Raw genomic sequence first — 21,780 nt, 5'->3', positions numbered from 1 at the left:
GCTGTTAAATAAAAAAACCTAAACAAGCAAGCAAGCAATCAAACAAAAAAACATACGGCATCTCTTTAAAAATTCATTCAGTGTGTTAATCCGTTAATTTCTGAATTCATTTCACAGCATCTGCAGAATGCCATCTCTGGCTGGAGAATCTGCAGCACAGGGGGAGACAGGGAGACAAGGACCATCAGGACACAGCAGCAGGCAGCATTTCGACTAATCGGGATGCGTGCAAGGAGAGAGGAGCCCCACGGCCCTTTGAGAAAGACCTGGCAGAGGAGACGCTATGGGAGCCGGAACCCAGATTTCACCCGCTGGTCCAGCAGGGAAACTGCTAAGGTAGCCAAGATGGCGTGCAGGTGTTCTTGGTAGAGATGGCAGCAAATGAAAACTTGGGGAAACAACAGCACAGGGCTTGTTTGGGGGTTTATCTGCCTGGAAAACAGATTATGTGTGGAAAGGCCAAGGAGAAGAGGATTGAATGACAAGCAGGAGCTAAATGACTCCATTCCTCAAACCATTCATTCATCCATTTATTTATTTATCGAGCATCACCTGTGTGTCAGGCAGAAGTTAGGTTAGTGGTCTCAAGCTAGGCTTTTAGAATTGCCCGGAAAGCTTATAAAAACTGATACCTCAGTCTCACCTCTTGGATAACTGGTTCGAAGGTGCTTTGGACATCAGGAGTTTTCAAAACTCCTCAGGAAATTCTGTTTTTGTAGTCAAGGTAGAAAATGAGCAGGCCGTATGATGGAGATAGAGAAAAGAGATTAAAGCGAAGATGGTCGTGGCACTTAGGAATTTCCAGTCAGCCCTAGGTGCGCCCTGGGACGAGAGTCCCAGCCCTCACGAAGGTTCAGACTGGTGGAATCAACAGAAAATAGGAAGTAAGGCGACAGAGGGGTCTCTCCTTACAGCAGAAGATAAATGTGACAGAAATAGAGAAGGTGAACAGTTAATAACAAAGGAGAGAAGAGTTCTCTGTTTTGGAGGGTTCAAACTTGGAAGATTCATAGAAAGTACGTTCCAGGCGGTGGGCACATGTGGGGTGTGTGCGCATGCATGCGCGCTGTTGTTACCAGGGACGGGTTCACGTTCAGACAACATTAGCAAAATGTAGTTCATTAAGTGGGAGGGTCTTGAATGTGTTTATAGGTTGTGGTGCTTTATTTATCCTTTTGTGCCCAGAATCAATGATGCCGAGTGCATATACTAGTTGTTTTATAAATGTAAACTGAATAAATGAACTAATGAAATCAGTAGAGAAGACATGGAAAGATAGGGGGATGGTTGATAAAAGAATGCTGTAGAGGAGATTGAGGAGAGGGAGTCCACAGCACACGGAAGGAAGGGCGCCTGAGAGGTGGGAGGGAAGTGGCTGAAACTGGCAATGTGTTTTCTGGTGCAGGGGGAGGAAGCACAGTTCTCTTCTGATAGCTGCTGTGGTTTTTGGAAAGCGGAGGTGGTTTGCTGAAAGAAAGCCAGCTGGGAGTGGGCTCAGCGTTCTGAAGAGCTGGGAATAGTAACTGTGTGTGATTGCAGAGGTGGGTCGACCAGGGACGCTTGTATGGGAATACAGTGGTGCTGGGCGCCCGGCTGCGGCTGCAGATCCCACAGAAATGGTGGTGCCAGCAGACGGGGTCGTGTGATGAGGTGTAGCTCTGGCAGATAACTACCTCTCGGGTGGGGCATCTGCAGAGGGGTATGGCAATGGGAGAACAAACAGGGACAGGAGCAAACTGAGGCGGAAGGAGAGAAAGATTGAAATGGATATTAAAGTCTAGGCCGCGACATGGAGGAAGTAATGTTGAGAAGGAGCTGACACACAACAGTTGGAAGGAACAGAGGACAAACTCTAATAAACAAAAGCCAAAAGTATGGTAGGAAGTAGGGAACGAGAGAACTGGAAGGAAAAAGAAAAAGCATTCCTTGTTACTCCATGGGAGCACTGCACATACTACATTACCTTGAGGTATAATAGCTACCTTCGATTGAATAGTCAGTCCTGTATGTTAGAAGAAAGGCAAAGGGTTTTACCTATATAATTGTATTTAATCTTCATAGCATATCCCATAATTGCTGTTTAACTGGTGAGTAAACTGAGGCTTAGTGAGGTTAAATATATTATTCACATTTTTATAGCTAGGAAGAATAAACCGCACTTGTCTGATGAAGCAAATGGGCGCAATCCACCATATAGGTTGACAAGTGTATTTCTTCTTCTTGTAGAACAGCATCTGACTCCTGCATCCTTTTCCTCTGAGTTGTTAGCCCAGGGCCAGTTGTATTAACCCGCTGGGCACTGCAGGGTAAATCCACATTAACTGGAGTGACACAGGAACCTGGTCCGAGTCCAAACCCACACCTTCCTCTCTAGACACAGCCTCCCACACCCTGTGCTCCTGGCTGAGGGAGCTATTTTCAGTTTGCCCAAGGCACCAGGGCAGCTTTTGTACCTGGCGTTGTCTAGGTTGGTGATGTTCTTCTCCTGGCAGACTCCTTCCAGTTCTTCCAGACTGAGTGTGAGTATTGCCCCCTTTCCCCTTCCCTACGCTGAAAAAAAAAAAGAAAAGAAAAGAAAAGAAAAGAAAAGAAAAGAAAATACCACCTGATACACCAGGCAGCCCTAGGGTGTCTCTGTAGACCTCCATCATATCATTGCTCATTGCACTGCAAGTTTTGGATGCTGACTCCTCGTTCAGGGTTCTCTTCACAATCTCACATCCCAGGTCTCTTTTTTCTAGCATATCACCATCTGGAAGGACCACCTCCCCCACCCCACGCCCCACCCCCCCAAAATAGAGGAAAAGGCTCTGATGGTAGCTAGGGATGGACTGTGGTAGCAGCCTCAGGGAGCCCTGGCTTGTACTCATACCTCAGAGTGGCCACTCTGCTTCCCATAGCATCCTTTTAGCATCCAGTAAAGGGATTTAGACAACAACAACAAAGAAGTAGTCAGTAAATTCAAGATATATGTATCAATAACCAAAACAGCTCTTACATTAAAACAATTTCTAACAGTTCATAATTCAAAAAATTAAAATAATTATAGTTGCTGTTCCCTTCTATTATGGATTATCATTTTCTTATGCTCTGTGTTTATGTGTTATACTTTAGTGTGGCTGGTCACCTGACAGGGAGATGGGTGGTTTGTGCATGTGGACAGGATGCCGATCCAGAGGATCCAGACTTCACTTTCTGGTTGGGTGATTGGGTAAATCTCTTATTTTTCTGGAGCTTCTGTTTATTATTTATGCTTAAAATGGCAGAGATAGCAAGGCTCCCCCTCCCCCCCGACAAATGAGAACATGATTGTGAAAAGCCCTTTGTAAGCTGTGACTTGCTCTAGGAAGAAAAAAAAAAAAAAAGGTGGTATTATTCCTGAGAGAGCGTTAGAGGAATTTATACCATATAGGCCTGCCTAGTTTAACCTGGAAATGCTAATTCCGGGAACTCATCAACAACACAGCAGGAAATTTCTGCAGCAAAATCCTTTTGGAAACGGGAAAAAATCCCGCAGAATTAAGGAGAAATGGCAAATCAAACCTCCCAGGGACTCTCCTTGAAAGATTACGAGATGAAAAATTAACTTCGCACAGCTGGGGGTGCGAGCGCGGACCGCTGCCCTGGATGCCGCGTCTCAGCCTCCGGACACTTTCCTTCGCCAAAGCCATGTTAGTCAAAGGTCATGTGTGAGTCTTGTCAAAGGCCAGCTTCCAATGGAATCATTGTCCCCCGGGACAGCGGCCCCCTGACTACATCTGCATTGGAGAAATCCCAAAAGCAAACGGCCCAGTGCAAACAAGAGCAGCCCGGGGCAGCCGTCCAGGGGCAGAGCTCACAGGTCCGCGGACCCGCCGCAGAGGCCGCGTCCGCAGCGCCCGGGCGGGACCAGGCAGCCAGACGCCCGCAGCATGACCCGCCACGCCGATCGGGTACGGTAGGCGCCGCTCGCTCTCTTCCGGTCCTCCATGGCTTGGGCTCCCCGGTCCAAGCTGCCGTTCTGTCAGTCGAGAAGTCTTGCAAAGGGCCTCCGGATTCGCCGGAAAGCGGTCCGCGGTCGGCTGCGTTCCCGTGCACTCAGCTGGAGCAGTTTCCAGGCGCGCAGGATGCAGAGCTTAACTCATTCCAGGGAATGCTTGGGTTTGCAAATCTGTATCTCCCCCCACCCCCCCCCCCCGACAACGAGCCGGTAGAACTCGTAAAAGGGGTGGGGGTGGGGGGGGTCGAGTCTCGAACCCATGCCAAGTGGGAGCTCGTTGGGGCACAGCCGGTCGCAGGGTGCTGTGAGCTGTGTCCTCGTGGAGCTGCGAGGCAGCTTGGCGTTTTGTTTATTACCTGTTGGACAAGGGCTCCGCAAGAAGGATGTGGATTTTTAAAGCCATCTGTTTCACTAATATTTTCTGGGATCCAAAGGAAATAGAATCATCTGGCAGATGGAGGGAGCCCCTTCTGCACGCCAGGGTCCCCCTGCGGGCTCCACAAAGGGAAGCCGGTGATTGACGTGCACAGAGCCAGCACGGCCAGTCTCTTGGCCCTTTGTACTTAGCTATTTGAACAAGCCTTTCAAACGGACCCGGCTAATTTTGGATAAGTCGAAGAAGCTTGGGGTCTCCACTGAGTAGGTGGGCTTTTGATCTGGACCTGGAAATCTCCCAGGGCAAACAGAGCAGGTGGGGGGGGGGGTGTTAGAAGGTACAGTGGGCACCTCCTGTGTTCAGGTGCGAGTGGTGGGTCAAAGGGTTTCCGGATGGCTGGCTGCCTTGCCACACTCTGGTTTCATTTTAACAGGTTAACCCCAGAGCCATTTCTTACTGATAAAGGCAATGAAAACAAAAGCCTTTCTAGCGCTCAGCAGGGCAAGGGAAAAGGGGCTCTGGTTTGTTTATGTGTTTATCACACACCCGATTCCACAGAGGATAGGAGGTCATCCACACTTCCGCTTATTACATATGTTTTTGAGCTTCCGCTTTCCCCCTCCAGCTGCCATCTAAATTTTCTCCTCTTTCCCACCGACTTTCTTGAAAGGTTAACATTCGCTCATGTCCCCAGTGTCCAGTATTCCCCCTTCACATCCAGTTAACTGGCGTCTGCCTTCACTGCTGAAGACAAACCTAGGTCAGGGCCACCCAGGACTCGGGATGGCTACATCACAGGGCTCCGTCACCTTCCCCCCTCATCTTCTAGACTCCTGTGTCATTTTGAACTGTTGCTCATTCTCCGTACTTTTTTTCCCCTCTGTCCTAGATTCAGTGATATCCCACATCTCTGGTTCTGCCCTGACCTTTCGAATTGCTACTGAATGCTTTTAAGGAGCTTCCCTTCTTCAGTGTTACGTTTCCTATTCCTGGACTCTTCTCCCTTTTTTGTCCTGTGGTCCGCCTGGATAATCTCATCCATTACCATGTTCCGCCTCCACATACCTATCTACAGCCTATCCTTATTTTTCTCCTAGGTACCAACCTTTTATATAGAGCATCTCCACTTTGATGGATCGCAGAGCGCCTTAAAGTCAGCGTACTTAAAGCCAAATTTGTCTTCTCCCTCCTCCTGCTGCAGGCTTACTCCTCCTCTCATTCTCCTCCGCTCAGATGAATCGCCAGTGGTGCAAGCCAGACAACAGAGTCATCCTGGGTCACTTTCTCTCTTTCACTCAGGACACCCAATCAGTCACCGAGTCCTATCTACTACTCTACCTGCTTAATACGATTGATACACATACCTGTGTTTTCATCTCTGCCGCTGCTCTTTCGGTTTAAGTCAGTGCCGCCCTAAATTGTATTCTGGCCGTTACTTCTCATTAGTCTCGTTTGGAGGCGGTGCTGCCCATCCCCAGGCCTCCTCTTGTTGCTGTACCGTGTCCAAAAGCTCTTTCTAAAATGCAGTGCAATCATGTAGATCTTTTTTGAAAAGTTTTCAGTGGATTCACATTTTTTTCCTCGTAAGAATAGTGGCGCTGTATACACGTTCTCTGCGACCGGCCTTTTACTTTTCTCTTCAATCTCATCTCTTATCATTCACTCTCTCTCCACCTTTTATGCACATTTTAATGTATACTTTATGCACATTGTGTTTAAATTCAGGTATATTAAACTGTTCATCAGACATGACTTTCTCCTCATCCTTTTTTTAGGTTTGTGTCTAACTTTATTTTTCCTTAAAAACTCGGCCTAGATCCATTTTCTCTTGGAGATGACCCAGACCATATGGCCCTCCTATATTTTCCCAGAGCTCCCTCGATTCCCTCTATAAGAGCATTTACCATTCTTTATTGCCACTATCTATTTACTTATCTGTCCTCCACTGTTCTGTAAACTCCTCAAGAGCAGGAATCAGCTCTTTTTGTCTTAGCGTCCTTAGAGCCTGGGCCGAACCGGGATGCTCAGTGAAGTCTTGTGAATTCTTGTGCAATTCTTGTCAGTGTCTATTGTGTTTAGGCATTGACTAGGATGACAATGATACAAAAGCATATCTGGAAATTATCATCTGTAATACAATATGGTTAAGAAAGAAGGATGAAAATCAACTAATTATCAGGAAAAGGCATAGTCTTCCACTTATTTAACAAAGGAAGAATTTAGACTTTCTAGATATTTGAGATAATGCCTACATTTCCAGGTCTGCCAGCTCTCTCTAGAATCCACATCTCCACTGATGGATTTCTCTTATTGCTACTTGAATCTAGCCTAACCTTTTCCAATGCTAGGAAAAACTCCAAGAAGGGTCTTTTGTAATTTTGCTTTGGTTTTATGAAGCCAAAGGAATCCTTTTCAGGCTGAACTTGGCATGGGAAGAGAATACTGAAGGCCAGGAGAGGTCGGCTTCTAAGAGCCTTTTGATAAACTGAGGTCAAAGATAGAAGCTGGTGTCTTTTGATATCAGAGAAGATACCCAGTGGCCTCAGAAGGAACCAGCAGGTGATCTTTCTAAGGGCTTCTAGAGGAGGACGGAGGCTTTGGAATAGGCTTTGGGAGACTAGAGATTAGAGAATTCAGTTTTGATTCTCTAAAGAGAGAAATATGTGCATCCCAAAACTCTAGACAGAAAGATGAATGATGATATGTTCCGTGGAGAGTTTTTTAAGTCTCAAGTTGTTCTTGTTTAAAGCTAGGGTTCTTCTGAGATTCGGATGTACATTAATCTCAGGGAAAAAATGTGCAACATACAACATATGGCACTTTTCACGAACTTTGAGGGGATTCATACAGGTCTACCCTTGGATCCCATTGAGTTGTCATAAACCTCAGGTTAAAAATCTGAGCCATCATAAATCCAATTATGCATTTTTATCTTTTGAGAGGACCCCAGTGCAATGTGTGGTATTGGCCATGAATTTGGAGTCACAGGACCTGGGCTTTGGCATTTACTAGTTTTAAATTTACTTTTTCTCAGAGTGATGTATTATCTATTAAAAAGGGATAACAGGTGCTGGGAATTTTAACTAACATAAAATATGTGAAAGCATCTGGCACATGGTTATATTCAACTTGCATTAATTAATTTAAAACCTTAATTTCAGAAAGGGCCCAGATCTTATGATACTTTTCTGGATTAGAAAGATGCCTGTGGGCTGGATTAATGACTGGTTGTATCTATTTATTAAAGGAGAGATGGTTAACAGATGGATTAACAGATGTCTGTGGTGGTGTGCTCTGTCTTCATTTTTATTTTATTAAATATCATTGACATCCATGAAGGCATAATACAGATTATATTTTCTCAGAGAAAAGGCACAAGGATTAGGAGTCCAAAAGCTTTCAATAAATTGTAGCTTTTTGACTTTTTATTTTTAGGAGGAGTGTGCAGAGCTAGATATAAAATGTATTGTGTATGGGTCCTAAAAGTCAATTGCAAATTATTGGGTATGTGTTTGTATGAGAGAGAAAGAAAGAGAGAGGGGAGGCATTGAGAAGCAGAATGGAGGAGGGAGGGAGGGAGGGAGGGAGGGAGGGAGGGAAGGGGGGGAGAGAGAGAGAGAGAAAGAAAGAGATTGGCTTGTGGGGGCCGAGAAGTCCTATGGTCTGTCATATCCCAGCTGGAGAGCCAGGAAAACGTGTGGTCACCCTTCTTCTGCCTTCTTGTTCTATTCAGGGCCACAGTGACTTGAATGATGCCCACCTGCATTGGTGAGGGCCATCTTCTTTTTTTTTTTCCAAAATAATCTTTTATTTTTCAATTATAGTTGACATAGGGCCATCTTCTTTACTCAACGATTCAAATGCTAATAATCTCTTCCAGAAACACCCTCACAGACACACCCAGAAATGTTTTGCCAGCTCTCAGGGCATTCTTCATCCCAAAGTAACATATAAAATTAACCACCACAGCATCTTTACAGAGGTAATCAAAGCAAAGTGAGGTCATCAGGGTGGGCCCTAATCCAATATGACTAGCATCCTTATAGAAAGGGAAAATCTGACACGGAGACACACATGGAGAAAAGATGATACGAAGAGACGCAGGGAGAAGATGGCCACCGACAAGCCATGAAGAGAGGCCCGGAACACGTCCCTCCTTCACAGTCCTTAGAGGAAACCAACTCTGCCAACTTCTCGACTTTGGACTTCCAGCCTCTGGCGCTGTGAGACAATAAATTTATGTTTTTTAAGCCACCCAGTTTGTGATATTTTGCTATGGCAGCCCTAGCAAATTAACACAGATTTCATGAGAGCATAATTCCTTTAGCGTGGTTCCTGCTGGGAACACGCCAGACAACATGATTTTGCTCTTCCGTCACCAGGGATTCTGCTGTTGTTCATAGGAATGATCGATGACAGGATACTGCTCTTTTGCAGTTAGCAAATCCTTTTTGTATCCATTATCTCCTTTGGCCCTAACCAAAACATAAGAGGTGGGACTTTTTATATCTCTGGTTGAGGACGAGGAATTGGAGGTTCAGAGAAGCTAAGGAGATTATTCAAGGTTGCACAGCTTGGAAGTGGTAGAGCTGAAACTGAAACATGGGCCTCTTGATAGTAAATACTGTACTATTTTAATTAATTAAAACCTGATGCCTTTCACCTTCATGGTGATGTCAGATATCATCTTCCTTCTTTAAAGTTTGATAAAACCTGGATTGTGGCATACTAAGCCAAATTCGTTCTCTCTCTCTCTCTCTCTCTCTCTCCCTCTCTCTCTCCCTCCCCCCCCGCCTCTTCCCCCTCCGTAAATCCCCTGAGAACGATTTTGTAATCTTGTTTGTTGGAAGATATCTGTTGCCCTAAAGCACCTACCCCACCCACATCTTCATTATCAAAGATTTATCGAGAATTCAGGCGCCTGTGTTTACGTGCACAGAATATTTCTTCTCCACTCAGAAGCTTTGTTTACTGACAAAATGGGCTTACTCAGTACACAGTTTAATTACTGACAAATCCAACTGCAAAACTTTGGACATGTTGGATCTAATTGAGTTTTTCCATCATTAATACTGCTCAGATACTAATTCAACATCACGACGTGAGGGGCGCCTCACATTTTCCAGGAAGCTGTCTGACTTTAATCAGCAGGAACAAATGCAAGATTATTGCACTTTTTCCTTGGGTGACCTAAGCTTGTTCTTGGCACCCGTGAGTGCAGAGTGCTGGTTGTCTCATAGTGTTGCAGTGGCTTCCACCCAGGGGACTTATTAATTTTGAACCTTAGGGATAATTCCATAAGAATGCAATTCTTTTCCTCCCTGAAGGAACAAGATGTTGCTTGTGTTTGGTTATTCTTGTTATAAATGAAACCAGTGGTTCCCCAATTGTGGAACCGTAGAGGTCTACAGGTAGGGTCGTCAGATTCCAAAGAACACAGACAACATAACAACAGACAATGATAACAACAACAAAAAATCCCAGGATTCTCCAGGTAAATTTCAATTTCAAATAAACTATCAATACTTGTTTTAGTATAAATGTGTCCCAAACATTGAAAATACTAAAAGTACTGTCTTTGGCAATCCTACCTATAAGGTAGTATTGATAAAGTAAGTGTTGATAAATTTTCAGAAGTCTATCCAAATTATACATTTACCCAAAAAGGTTTCAGAGTTTCCTGATAACGTTAAATTTCCTTGAGTTTAGTTGGGATTCTTTTTTTTTTTAACCCAACTAAGAAGTACTGACCATCTCATGCTGTAAGTTTACTACCATTTTTGATGACTTGTTGAATTCTAGGGATTTTGCAAGGCACATACATTATCTTATGTAATGCTCAAAACCAGGGATTGGCAAATTACAGCCTGCAGGCCAAATCTGGTTGCCACCTGTTTTTTTAAATTAAATTTTACTGGAACACAGCCACCTCCGTTTGTTCGTTTCCATATAGTTTGTGGCTGCTTTCAGGCTATAATAGCAATCTGAGTACTTGTGATAAGGATTATTGTACAGTCCTTAAGACCTAAAGTATTTATTATCTGACCCTTTACAGAAAAAGTTTGCCTACACCTAACAAAACCACCCTCTGAAGGAGTTACTGTTATTACCATTTTTAGAATGAAAAAAAAAAAAACAGGAAAACAAAGGTCTGAAGAGGTTTAACTGGGCAAGGTCTCACAATTCTTATAATTCAATCCAAGATCTGTTGAATTCCAAAAGTTCTGCTCTTACTACAGCTGATCCAAAGGCTTATTGTCAATCACGTTTGCCTTAAATGGGTTTAACAATGGGGAAACTGATTTGTGATTTCTTATTAAAAACATCCCTCTCAAAGACAAGGCAGACAGGATGGTGTAGTGGTTAAATGCTGAGGCTCCAGAGCCCAACTGTTTAAACTCTACCTAAACCACTTGATTTCTCTGTACTTCAGTTTCTACCCCTGTAAAGTACAGACGGTAATAGTACCTATCCGTGTCCTTGTTTCTGGAGTTTAATGAGGTGATGTCTAAAAGGAAATTAGAAGAGTACTTGACACGTAGTGCACGAATTGTTTGTTATTTTTATTTCAAATAAGTATTGCTCCAAAGCAGAGGTTAAAATAAAGAGCTTGCAAGGGTTGAGAGCATCTTCTTTGGTTGGGTGACAGAACGCTTCAGCCAGGAAGGCCATGGACCACAGTGGCTCCTGCTTGTCAGATGACAGCTAGGAAAGATGCTCTTCCAGCTTCTTTATAAGAGATGTCTTTGGCCTGAGTACATTTTCTTAGTCTTTGGCTGGCCATGTTTGCTTCGGGAAGGTGTGTTGTCAGATGTTACAGGCTGTCCATCCAGTGTTTGCTGGACCCAAAATTACTCCTTTTATTTATAGTATAAATACCCATTCCTAGTGGTTCCAAATCAACTAAAAATGAAGCCAGGCTGCCAGAGAATGACCTTCCTAAAATGACAAAAGAGAAGCAATTGTCCTCAGTCTATAATCTGATCCTTAGGCCAAAAAAGAGAATCAGTTTTTACCATTAGTCCTCACCCTCCAAAGCATATTTTGTGTATGGAATCACTAGGAATAAAATCTGTATGGGGTGCATATAAAGCATGTTAGAATAGCCTTGATCTTCTGAGGAGACTAGGGGATAAGGTTGCTCCCCGATTGAGATGGGAGTGGAAGGCTTGAACAGATTGGAAAAATGTTCAACATTGTATATAAACAATTCAATGGCTAGTCAATATGGTGGCCGAGATGCCGGAGGCCTTGCTAAAATGAAGCGGCACGAACGGGCATGGACATTCTCAGCAGGGTTTTGCAATTTTTTTGGCATGTCTGTGGGTACATGGAAACAGGAGCCGGAAAGTGGCATTTTTCCCTAGAGCTGGGGCTCAGTTTTCCTTTTGGATCTAGAGAATTCTTGAGAGCTCGGGCCAGGCTGGCTGGAGATGGAGGGGGAAGGCCCCAGCCAACCCTGTGGCCGCTTCACAGAGCGAAGCTGCTGGAGAGATGGAGGATCGATCCCTTTTCTCCTCAGCCTTAGCCTTCCACATTCTGGTCGCGTTTTCCTTTTTCTTTCTTCTCCATTCTTTTCCTTCGCTAATTTATTCAACTGATGTTAATCAAATGTCTCTGTGTGCCAGGCCCTGTGCTAGGCTCTGGGGATAAATGGGGAGAGACACAGAATTGGTCTTTAACCTTATGGAGTCTGCCGGTGGGAGAACCACATCAGCTGGGAGTCAGAGCAAGCCAAGGGACAAGGGTGGTATGAAAAAGAGACTAATGGGGTGGGAGGCAATGTAGTCAGGGAAAGTCTCTCTCTGAGCTGAGAACTGAAAACTCAGGGAGAGCAGAGAAGCCCGACAAGTCACAGTTCCCAAACTCAACTAGCTAGTAAGTGGTGATACTGAAGTTTGAACCTAGGTTTTCCTGACTGTAAGCACTGTCTACTTCTCACTGAATCTTAAACGCATCTCCTCCCCCTGCCCTGCCAAAAAACAAAAAAAAAGAAAAGAAAAGAAAAGAAAAGAGAAGAAAAGAAAAGAAAAGAAAAGAAAAGAAAATTGTGCTTGCTCTCAAAATGCGATTTACTCTGGGTAAAGCCACGATGTCCGTGCATTTAAGTGCAAAGTTCAGCGGTGAGCGCCAGAGCTGGGAGTGTTGAGAAGAGCATTGTTGGGCTGGAGTTGGGCGATGAAGAGTCTGCACGCTCTTCAAACTCATCACAATGCCCCCTTCACTCCAGAGGGCTGTGGCCTTGATTAAAATGCAGGGCATGTGCATCCCACTGGTTTATTCCTTTCATTCCTGGACAAACAGAAGCCTAATAAAGAGGCAAACAAGTCTGTCCAGGTCACAAGTCTGTGTGGGAAGGTGGGTATTTCAGGGTGGTTAGGCTGATGTGAGCAGGTTATCATTGCATCCTGAACTCTGAATGCCATTTGGCACTCTGAGGTTCAAGGGTTGTATTGCCCACAAGGCTAATTACACACTGCTCCCCACTGCCAAAAGAGGTTGAGAAGTTCTGATACTTAGAACTGGCAGCCATCTTTCTTGGGTATTTAGATTTCTGTCTGTCTGGGGGATGCAGCTGGTCCAGATGTGGAAAGTTCAATGCTTTCTAAATGCCAGATGTTGAGCTTTCAGGAAACAATGGAGATGCGATCCCTGTCTTCAAGAAACTTTCAGTTTCATAAGAAGAATTTCCAACTCTTCAAAGGAGGCAAGGTGTAGTGGAAAGATCAGGGACTTCAACCCACCCGGATTGGGTTTAAATCCTTTCTCCACCGCTTGCAGTATAGTCTTTGGCAAATTTCATCTTTCTGACTCTTGGTTTCTTTTCTCATAAAACAGGATTCTATGAATACTTCATACGATTATATAACTATCTTACTAGATGGTAACTATTAAAATCATCTTTGCTATGTTTATTATTGTTCTTAGCAGACTATGACAAATTCCTGTTCTAACACTGACCGGGTGACTGGACAAATTATTCAAATTCTTCATCTGTAAAACAGGATTATCCTAATGGCTTTCTTTGTGAAGCTCAAGAGGTAACTTCATTCTCTCAGCTCACTCACCTCCCTGTTTATTCTTTATTTATAGCTCTTATCACTAATTGATATATTTTTATATTTTAATGTCTTTTTGCATCCAATAAAATGCAAGCTCCACAAACAGATATTTGGATTCTTTTGCTGGCATCTTTGGGGCCTAAAACGGTGCCTGGAACTTAATAGGTTCTCAAGAGAATATCGGCTGCGTGGTTGAATGAGTAAGCGAATGGAAGCTAAATCCTACGTTCAGTGTTTAGCTGTTATTATGCTCACCGTCATTATTATCGTTAGAATATGGCACGTGTTGCGCGAGGAACCAGTACATGAAGATTGCTCCCAGCTCTGTCAGGCAGTGGCCTTTGTTCTCAGCCCTGTCATCTCATCAATCGTGTCGTAGTTACCGTGAAACAACCAGTTATTGTCAATAGCAAGGTCATATGAGACTAACTGCAAAAATAGGAGCTTCAGAATTTCTCTCAGTTCCCAGATAGAAGTGGAAACAGCTGCAGAAAGGAAGGGGAGACTGGGAAAAAGAGAAAACAGCATCTTCTGCACAATGGTTTGTCACACGAGGCCATAGGCGACCTGCCTGAGACTGAGATTTACCCAGCCCGAACCCGAAGGCAGGCGAAGCCAGCTGCACTGGTCAGGACCTCGGTGCAATGGCCCCAGCCTCTCGTTGGTGCCAACGTGAGAAACTTTACAGAATCTGTTCTGTTTCTGAACTGTTAAAGACACTTGAGAAAAACCTAACTGCCCTCCAGGTTAGTTTTATTTCTTTTAAAACTAATAAAACTAAATGTACCATAACGATGTGGACCATAGCAAGAAATACTTAGAAGCTGGACTCTGGCTAGGCAGACTTGAGTTTGAATGAACTTGGGCAAATTACTTCAACTTCCTTGAGTCTTTGTCAAAAAGAGAGAGCAATGTGTGCTTTGCAAGGTTGTTGAGAGAATTCGACAGTTGATGAGATAATTTGTGTATGATGTTGTAGCTGGTGTTACTAACAATTGACACTACGTGGATTATTTGATTTAATCCCCACGACAACCCTATGAGGAAGGTACTGGGATTATTTCCGTTTTACATGTGAGTAAATGGAGATGTAGAGAGGTTTCCTAACTCAATCGAGGACACACAGCTAGTGAGCATCCGAGCCGTGACTCTAATCAAGCCTGACAGCCCAGGATTTTAGTAATTAACGAGTTGAATAACATCTCTTATTAGAGCAACAGAAGCTTAGCAGGAGGATGTAAGGGCCAGAACTTCTGCATTCTCTTGCATAATACTCTAGTGGCAAGCTGAGGTTATTGGATTTCAACTCTGCAGTGGCTCTCTGCAAAAGATTACGAGAGGCCTATAAGGCTGGGAGAGGCAATCTAAGGTCAGCTCGTCTTCCTGCATGTCTTTGAGATGTACCCAGAAGTCCATTAATTCTTCTCCTGCTTAAGTCCATCAAACGATTTTGTGAAAGATGTTTCTTTCTCCTTTTTTTAGCCTTGCCTCGACCAGTATTCCCTTTAACTGGCATGCATTAAATTGCACACACCAATTATATATCTGTTCATACTTATCTATATCTATATGTCTATTTCCTTCAGGAGTTGAAGGAAAGAACAAGGTGTGTATAATGATACTTATCTTTCCTTTTGATTTACCACGATACAATAAAACTGAACTCTGGTTATTTAATTTGAGTAGCTTTTCATTGGTTATTACGGAGGGAGAACTCAACTCCCTAAGAGAACTTTAAGAAGATAGGAAAATAATAGATGCCTAGAGCTGGAAAGAACTTTACATACTGTGTAGTCAAACTTCCTCTGAGTTTAGATGCTTTACAAGAATCCCTGACCAACACCCCTCCAGCCTTTCCTCAGATAGTGACTGTGAACTTTTTTTTTTCTTTTTTTTTTTTTGTAAGAGCATTCTGGCAGCCCTGATTGCTAGAAAGTTCTTATTGTGAAATGAAACATACTTCTCTGTAACTTCCAGTTTTGTCCAAGGAAGTACACAAAATAAAACTCATCTGTTTTGCTTTTCCCTTCGAATATTTGAGAAAGACAGCCACCGCCCATGGACCGTCATCATTCTTGCAGGGCGCCCAGGCTCCTCAGCCAGTGGCCGTGAGGGGAGCCTATTCAATGTCCATTCTCTAGATACCAGTCAGAGTGAGCCCCTGGAAACCAATCAGATTATGTCACTGCCTGGCTCAGACCTAGCAGCTTCTCATCGCGCCCAAATGAAGCACAAAGGCTCCACTATGACCTGTGGGGCCCTGCATGAATCAGCCTCTGATGGCCTTTTTGACATCATCTGCTCTCGCTCCCCAAGCTGTCAGTCCGCTCCAGCCACACGGTCTTCTTGAACACACACAGGGCCTTCCACTTGCAATTGCTTCTGATGACACCTGCTTCTTCCCCGACTCCACCCAGATTGGTGTTCAGATGGAGTAGAGACTGAGCCAGTCCTCAGTCCTCCACTCATAACTACTGCGTACCTATGACAGAACTCATTATGGTGCGTTTTAACAAACTGTTGACTTCCCGATCTCCCAATTAAAACATGCTTTTTATCTCGGTATCCCTGATATCAAGTAGTACTGGGCCCAGAGTAAGCTTTCTATAAGCATCAGCTAATGTAGTTAGTGCTTACTAAATCTGCATTGAACCAATATCATATGAATTTATAAAACTCTGGTTTTCCAAAGTTTAGGGTAATTGTCTCAGAATGACCAGCACTCTCTTTGATCTCTTATGAGCTTGGAAATGACATGGCTGTGACGCCCACGGTTCTGGTCACTTCCTCATGGCCAACCTATTCTTCTTTCTTTGGGTAAGAATAAAGTCGGCCTAGAATAGAAGTTTATCTGTTGCTTCTGATATGTTCTGTATTAGAAAACATTATCGAGTATCAAAGACTTATCAAACATTTATCAGATTCTCTGCTTTTAATAGACTCAGGTTTCTTCTAGCAAATAGTTAAAATTCTCATTTTTTTTTTTTTTTTAAAGATCTTGTCAGCTTTATAATCTTCATCGGGAAAGCATGGAGAAAAGATGGCTACCTCAATTAATAGGTAGTTGAACTTGGGCAAGTTGCCTGATATATTGGAGCTTGTTTTTTCATATATTGGCATGACAATACTCTAAAGTGTGCTGCCTGGCAAAGAGCAGGCAGTTACTAAATACTAGCTGTCACCTGTGGAGTGTCTGTTCTGTGCCAGTGACACTATAACTCACGACACTTGCTTTTTCCTCTCCCTTCATCCTGTTTGTCATATGGGCTGTCCTGCTCTTCCAGTCAGAGGTCCTTTAGCTCTGTGATCTTGCCTATTGATTGCAAAGTGGGAAGAGTGAGCCAGCCTTGATTCTTCTGACTCATAGGGTGGTATGTTTCGTTTTTTGTTTGTTTGTTTATGAATTGTTCTTCCAATGCAAAGCATTATTGTTTTGTTTTGTTTTGTTTTTCAATGGAGGTATAATTAATATATAACATTATGTTAGTTTCAGGTGTATAGCATAATGATTAGATATTTGTATATGTTGTGATATGATCACCACAGTGTCTAGTTAACATTCATCACCACACATTGTTGCAAAATTGTTTTTTTCTGGCGATGAGCACTTTTTAGACGTACTCTTTAGCATTATTCAGTATTATTGACTATAATCATTGTGCTACATATTACATCCCCATGAAATTTATTTTATAACAGGAAGTTTATATCTTTTGACCCATTTTATTCATTTCACCCACACCCACCCCCTGCCTCTGGCAATTGCTAATCTGTACTTTATATTTATGGGCTCTGTTTTTTGCTGTTTTTAGATTCTACATCTAAGTGAGATCATACAGTATTTATCTTTCTTGGTCTGATTTATTCCACTTAACATAATGCCCTCAAGGCCCATCCATGCTGTTCCAAGGCATTGTTCTTAAATTCCTACAACTGTCCCACAAACTCTGATTACAGTCTGTTGCCGTTAAGAGTCGAACCCACTGAGATCTGTAGGCGAGAACTCGGTCCTCTTCTTGGGCTATTTTATTTGAAAGTAAGATGAAACATGAAGCCTGATGAAAGCGGTGTGGCAGAGAGCCTGAACTGCTCTGAGAAAGTCCCAGGAAATCCTATTTTTAGGAATGTAGAGGGTTTCATCAAACATAGGGGTTGTTTATGATAGGTCTACCTATCCTACAACTCAAACGCTTTAGTCGTCCTTTTAATTGTCAGGTTTGGAGGGCAACTGAGGTAACTCTGGAGACAGCTTTGAAGGCACTGACCTGAAAACTGAAGATCAAGGTTAATGTTCCTTTCCTGTGAGTTCAGATACTTTGGAATTCGCTTCCCTGCAGGGATAATCTCACTAGCTCTCTCTCTCTCTTTTAAGCAGCTCTTGTTGAGATATAATTCATAAACAATAAAGTCCACACTTTTAGATTGTACATTTCAGTAGTTTTTAATACAACCGCAGATATGCAAATGTCACCACTGTCATGTTAGAACATTTTCGCCACCCCGAACCAAACTTCGAACCCGAAAGTAATCATTCCCACACCCCTTGACGACCACCAATACATGTTCTTTCTCTCAGATTTGCCTAGTCTAGATGTTTCATATAAATGAAATCATCCAACATGTGGTCTTTATGTTTGGCTTTTTTTCACTTAGCATGTTATTTTTAAGGTTCATACACGTATCAGGATTTCATTCCTTTTTATTGATGAATAATACTTTATCGTATGAGAACCTCTCATTTTGTTTATGCATTTGTCATTTGAGAATTCTGCTATGAATATTTATGTACAGGTTTTGTGTGTTTTCAGTTCTCTTGAGTATATATCTAGGAACGAAATTCCTGGGTCATATGGCAACTCTATTTTAACATTCCCAGGAATTGTCAAAATGTTTTCTCAAGTGGCCGCACCGTCTTGCAGTCCTACCAACGATGTGTGAGGGTCACAATTTTTCCACATCTTTTCTAACACTGGTTACCGTCTTTTTAATTTTAGCCATATTTGTGGGTGTGAAGTAGTATCTCATCATAGTTTTGATTTGCATTTCCCTAGTAAGTGATGATGTTGAGCATGTTTTCATGGACTTTTTTTGTCCACTCGTATATCTTCTTTTAAGAAATGTCTATTCCAATCCTTTGATCATTTCAAAATATGCATTCTGTGCCTTTTTATTGCTGAGTTGTAAGAATTCTTTGTATGGGCTGGACATTAGACCCTTATCAGATATTTGCTTTGTAAATATTTTCTCCCATTCTGTGGGTCATCCTTTTACTTTCTTGCCATTTTAGCAATATCTTCTTCCGATTCATGAACATAGATGTCTTCTCATTGATTTAGGTCTTCTGCAATGTATTTATTCCAGTGATGCTCTCTTGTTTTTAGTGTACAAGTCTAACACTTCTTTTGTTAAGTTGATTCTGAAGTATTTTAGAATGTTTTAAAGATACTATTGTAAATGCAATTGTTTTTGTAGTTTCCTTTTAGATTGTCCATTGCTAGCCATATTAAAAAAAAAAACCTGCTTTTTATGTTTATCTTGCATCATGCAACCTTCTTGAATTCATTTATTAGTTCTAATATATTTTAACAGATTCATTAGGATTTTCGTGTCATCTGTGAATAGGAGCAATTGTATTCCTTTCCGATGTGTGTGCCTTTTATTTGTTTTTTCTTGCCTCACTGCCCTGGCTAGAACAGAGGTGGCGAAAGAGGACGTCCTTGTCTGCCCCCACCTTAGGGGAAAGCGTTCAGTCTGTCACTAGTGAGTACAATGTTAGCCGTGAGTTTTTTTGTAGGAGTCTAATCAGGTGGGGGAAGTTCTTTTCTATTCCTAGTTTGTTGAATGTCTCTAGCGATTGTTCGATTGCAAGGGGAATCACAGAAATGGCAGTTTTGCTTCCCCTCGAAGAGGGTGCCATTGTGCTGCTAAGCATGTGACGATGCCATTCCAGTAGAAAGCATAAACTTCCTTGTGTTAGAGCTCAGATTAATTTCGTGAGTCGAAGCTCAAATTCTTGGGGCTTTCCAATTTCAATAGAGCATCTTTGGGGTGTTTATTGTAGTCAGAACCTTTGCCTTCAATGCTGTCTTCGAAGTGCTGCTCATTTTTTGCTTGAGGTTAGGGAGCACGAGGAAAGAGTGGTTCGTAAAATTTCTAACATTAATTTATCTATAATCTCACCATAAGTAAAGGGATTTTTCCTAAACCTATGTCACTACTAAGCACCTATCATGTGCCTAGCACTGCTAACTGCTGAGAACATGGTGGCAGATGATGCAGTCTTTATCTTCCTGTATATAATAATGACCACTATTTGTGTGTTTTCTGTATTTCAGGCACTGAACTACTTGCTTAACATGCATTATATTATTTGGTCTTCATATCAACCCTGGGCAATAGGAACTAGTATTATTTTTGTTGAAAGAAATCTGAGTTTTAGAGAACTAGCCCAGACTCTTAGTCTTTTTATATCATGTTGTTTCTTTCTCCTGTTCTCTTGGAATTTATGCTCTTGCTGCTGAGGCAAACGTACTCAAACAAAACAGGGAAGCCTAGAAAGACAAGAGACAAATGTCTTGGGTAGAATCTATAGGTTCTTGAATCGAGGGTGGTGTAGTGGGTGCCACAGCTGAGAGGGGGATTGCTGTGAAGATGCTGACCCCGGGGAGGGTGATGGATTGACTGTAGTTTGGATGAACACAGTGGAAAGAGGACTTCAGGGCAGAGAAGCAGCATGAGGAGAAGTGCGGATGCAGCAACGAGTTTGAACTCCTTGGGGGAAGAGCTTGACTGGAGTGAGAGTTTCTGTCACTCATCAATGAGAGATCTAGCCTGGGGTGATTTGGGTCAGATTTTGGGGTGTGTGTAGGTATAGAAAAGTATGTAATAGTGAAATTAACTCAGTTATTGTTTCTTTTTCTTTGTTCATTTTCATAAACTACACTCCTTGAATTTCCAGGTTTCTGAGAAGGTACTGTAGGGAGAAGGGAGGTAGCTGGTTAGTTGGGATCCAGGCTCCCAATCCCCAATATAAGGGGAGCTGCTCTGAATTTAGATGTCGGTATTCATTCTAAGATTGTATTTGAAAATAAGGTTTTAATTCTTAAAAAATGGTTACAAACCACTCAGTCCAATAACCGTGCTTTGCAGATGAAGAAACATGGGCTTGAAGTGACATAGCTAGTTAGTAAGAGAGCAAGAATTCAAGTTCCAATTCAAGTTTTTTGATGCCAAGTAACTTCATTCAACAAACATTTATCATCTGGCTATTATCTCTCAGGAAAGAGGCGAAGCTCTGTGCAGTGCAAGGATGACTGGCCCCTGTATTCGAAGACATCCAAAGGGATAGAGTTGCCTCAACAGACAACATGGGAGCAGAGCAGAGGGGCCTTTTGCATCGCAGGGGAAGAGCAAAATTACGGGGAAGGGAACTTCACAGAGGAGAGGCGGTACCTCACCTGAATCTTCATGAACACGTTGGAGTTTGCGGGGAAGATTAGGTGGAGAAGGGCATCCTAGGCCAAAGCAACAGTATATAATACGGAATGAAGGTGTGAGAGAGCACAGCTTAATCAAGGACTAGTAAATATTTCTCTAATTAAGAAAACTTACCATTTATTAATCATTCTTCTGTGCCAAGCATTGTGCTAGGCAATTTACATGGATTATTTCATGTAATACTCTAAAGAATCCTATGAGCTGGATACCGATGAGAAAACTGTCTTAAGATGGAGAAGGGTCGTGTAAGGTTTCATAGTTAAACAGTGGTAGAGCCGAGATCTGAATTCAGGCAGCTTAATTTCAGATTTAGAGTCTTAGGTGCCTCACTAAAAACAGTTTGGATTTCATCCTCTAGGTCAATGGTTCTCAGACTTGAATCAGAATCACCTGGTGGGCTTGTTAAAAAAATGGGTTCTGGGCTCTATCCCCAGGGTGTCTGATTCTGTAGGTCTGAAAAGGAGTCACATTTCTGACAAGCTTCCAGGTGACTCTAACTCTGCTAGTCCAAGGATCACAGTTTGAGAACTGCTGTGGTAGGCAGCCACTGGAAGTTTTCAAATTTGGAAAGAAAATCATCAGATTTGCATTTTTTTGCAGGCCTCTCTGGGCAATGAATGGGAAGGGAATGAGTTCCAGGCAGGATAAGAGAGGACTCAATGAAATGGTGCTGGAAAGGGGCAGAGAGGGCAAGAGGAAGAGCAGTTATGAAGTGAGCTTCTAACGCGTGTCCAGAACCGTGAAGATAAATGGATGAGTCTAAAAGTAAGCACATAGGAAGACAATTTAGGTACTAAAGCACTCAGAAAGCTCTGATAAGTGATGGTAATTGTGATTAAAAACTAGAAACTATAGACACGGCATCT

The 21,780-nt window shown here is 42.7% G+C and overlaps 1 protein-coding gene across 5 annotated transcripts in view; it reads left to right on the top strand.

Moving 5' to 3' along the window:
- Positions 1–2,338: 2,338 nt before the first annotated feature.
- ENPP2 (ectonucleotide pyrophosphatase/phosphodiesterase 2) overlaps positions 2,339–21,780 on the top strand; it is a 96,629-nt gene continuing 77,187 nt past the window's right edge. For 3 of the 5 annotated variants that reach the window (XM_016156776.2, XM_016156728.2, XM_016156757.2), the window contains exon 1: positions 2,460–2,519. In XM_016156776.2, coding sequence (XP_016012262.1) covers positions 2,475–2,519 — 45 coding nt within the window. In that variant the 5' untranslated portion in view covers positions 2,460–2,474. Of the gene's footprint in view, positions 2,520–3,648; positions 3,933–21,780 lie in introns of those variants that run through there. The other 2 variants (XM_016156711.2, XM_016156746.2) reach the window with 2 other exon arrangements.

The sequence above is a fragment of the Rousettus aegyptiacus genome, unplaced genomic scaffold (assembly GCF_014176215.1).
Source record: "Rousettus aegyptiacus isolate mRouAeg1 unplaced genomic scaffold, mRouAeg1.p scaffold_m13_p_15, whole genome shotgun sequence".
Classification (NCBI taxonomy): domain Eukaryota; kingdom Metazoa; phylum Chordata; class Mammalia; order Chiroptera; family Pteropodidae; genus Rousettus; species Rousettus aegyptiacus.
Note: the sequence above shows the minus strand (reverse complement) of the source record. Positions and strands in the feature narration are given on the sequence as shown.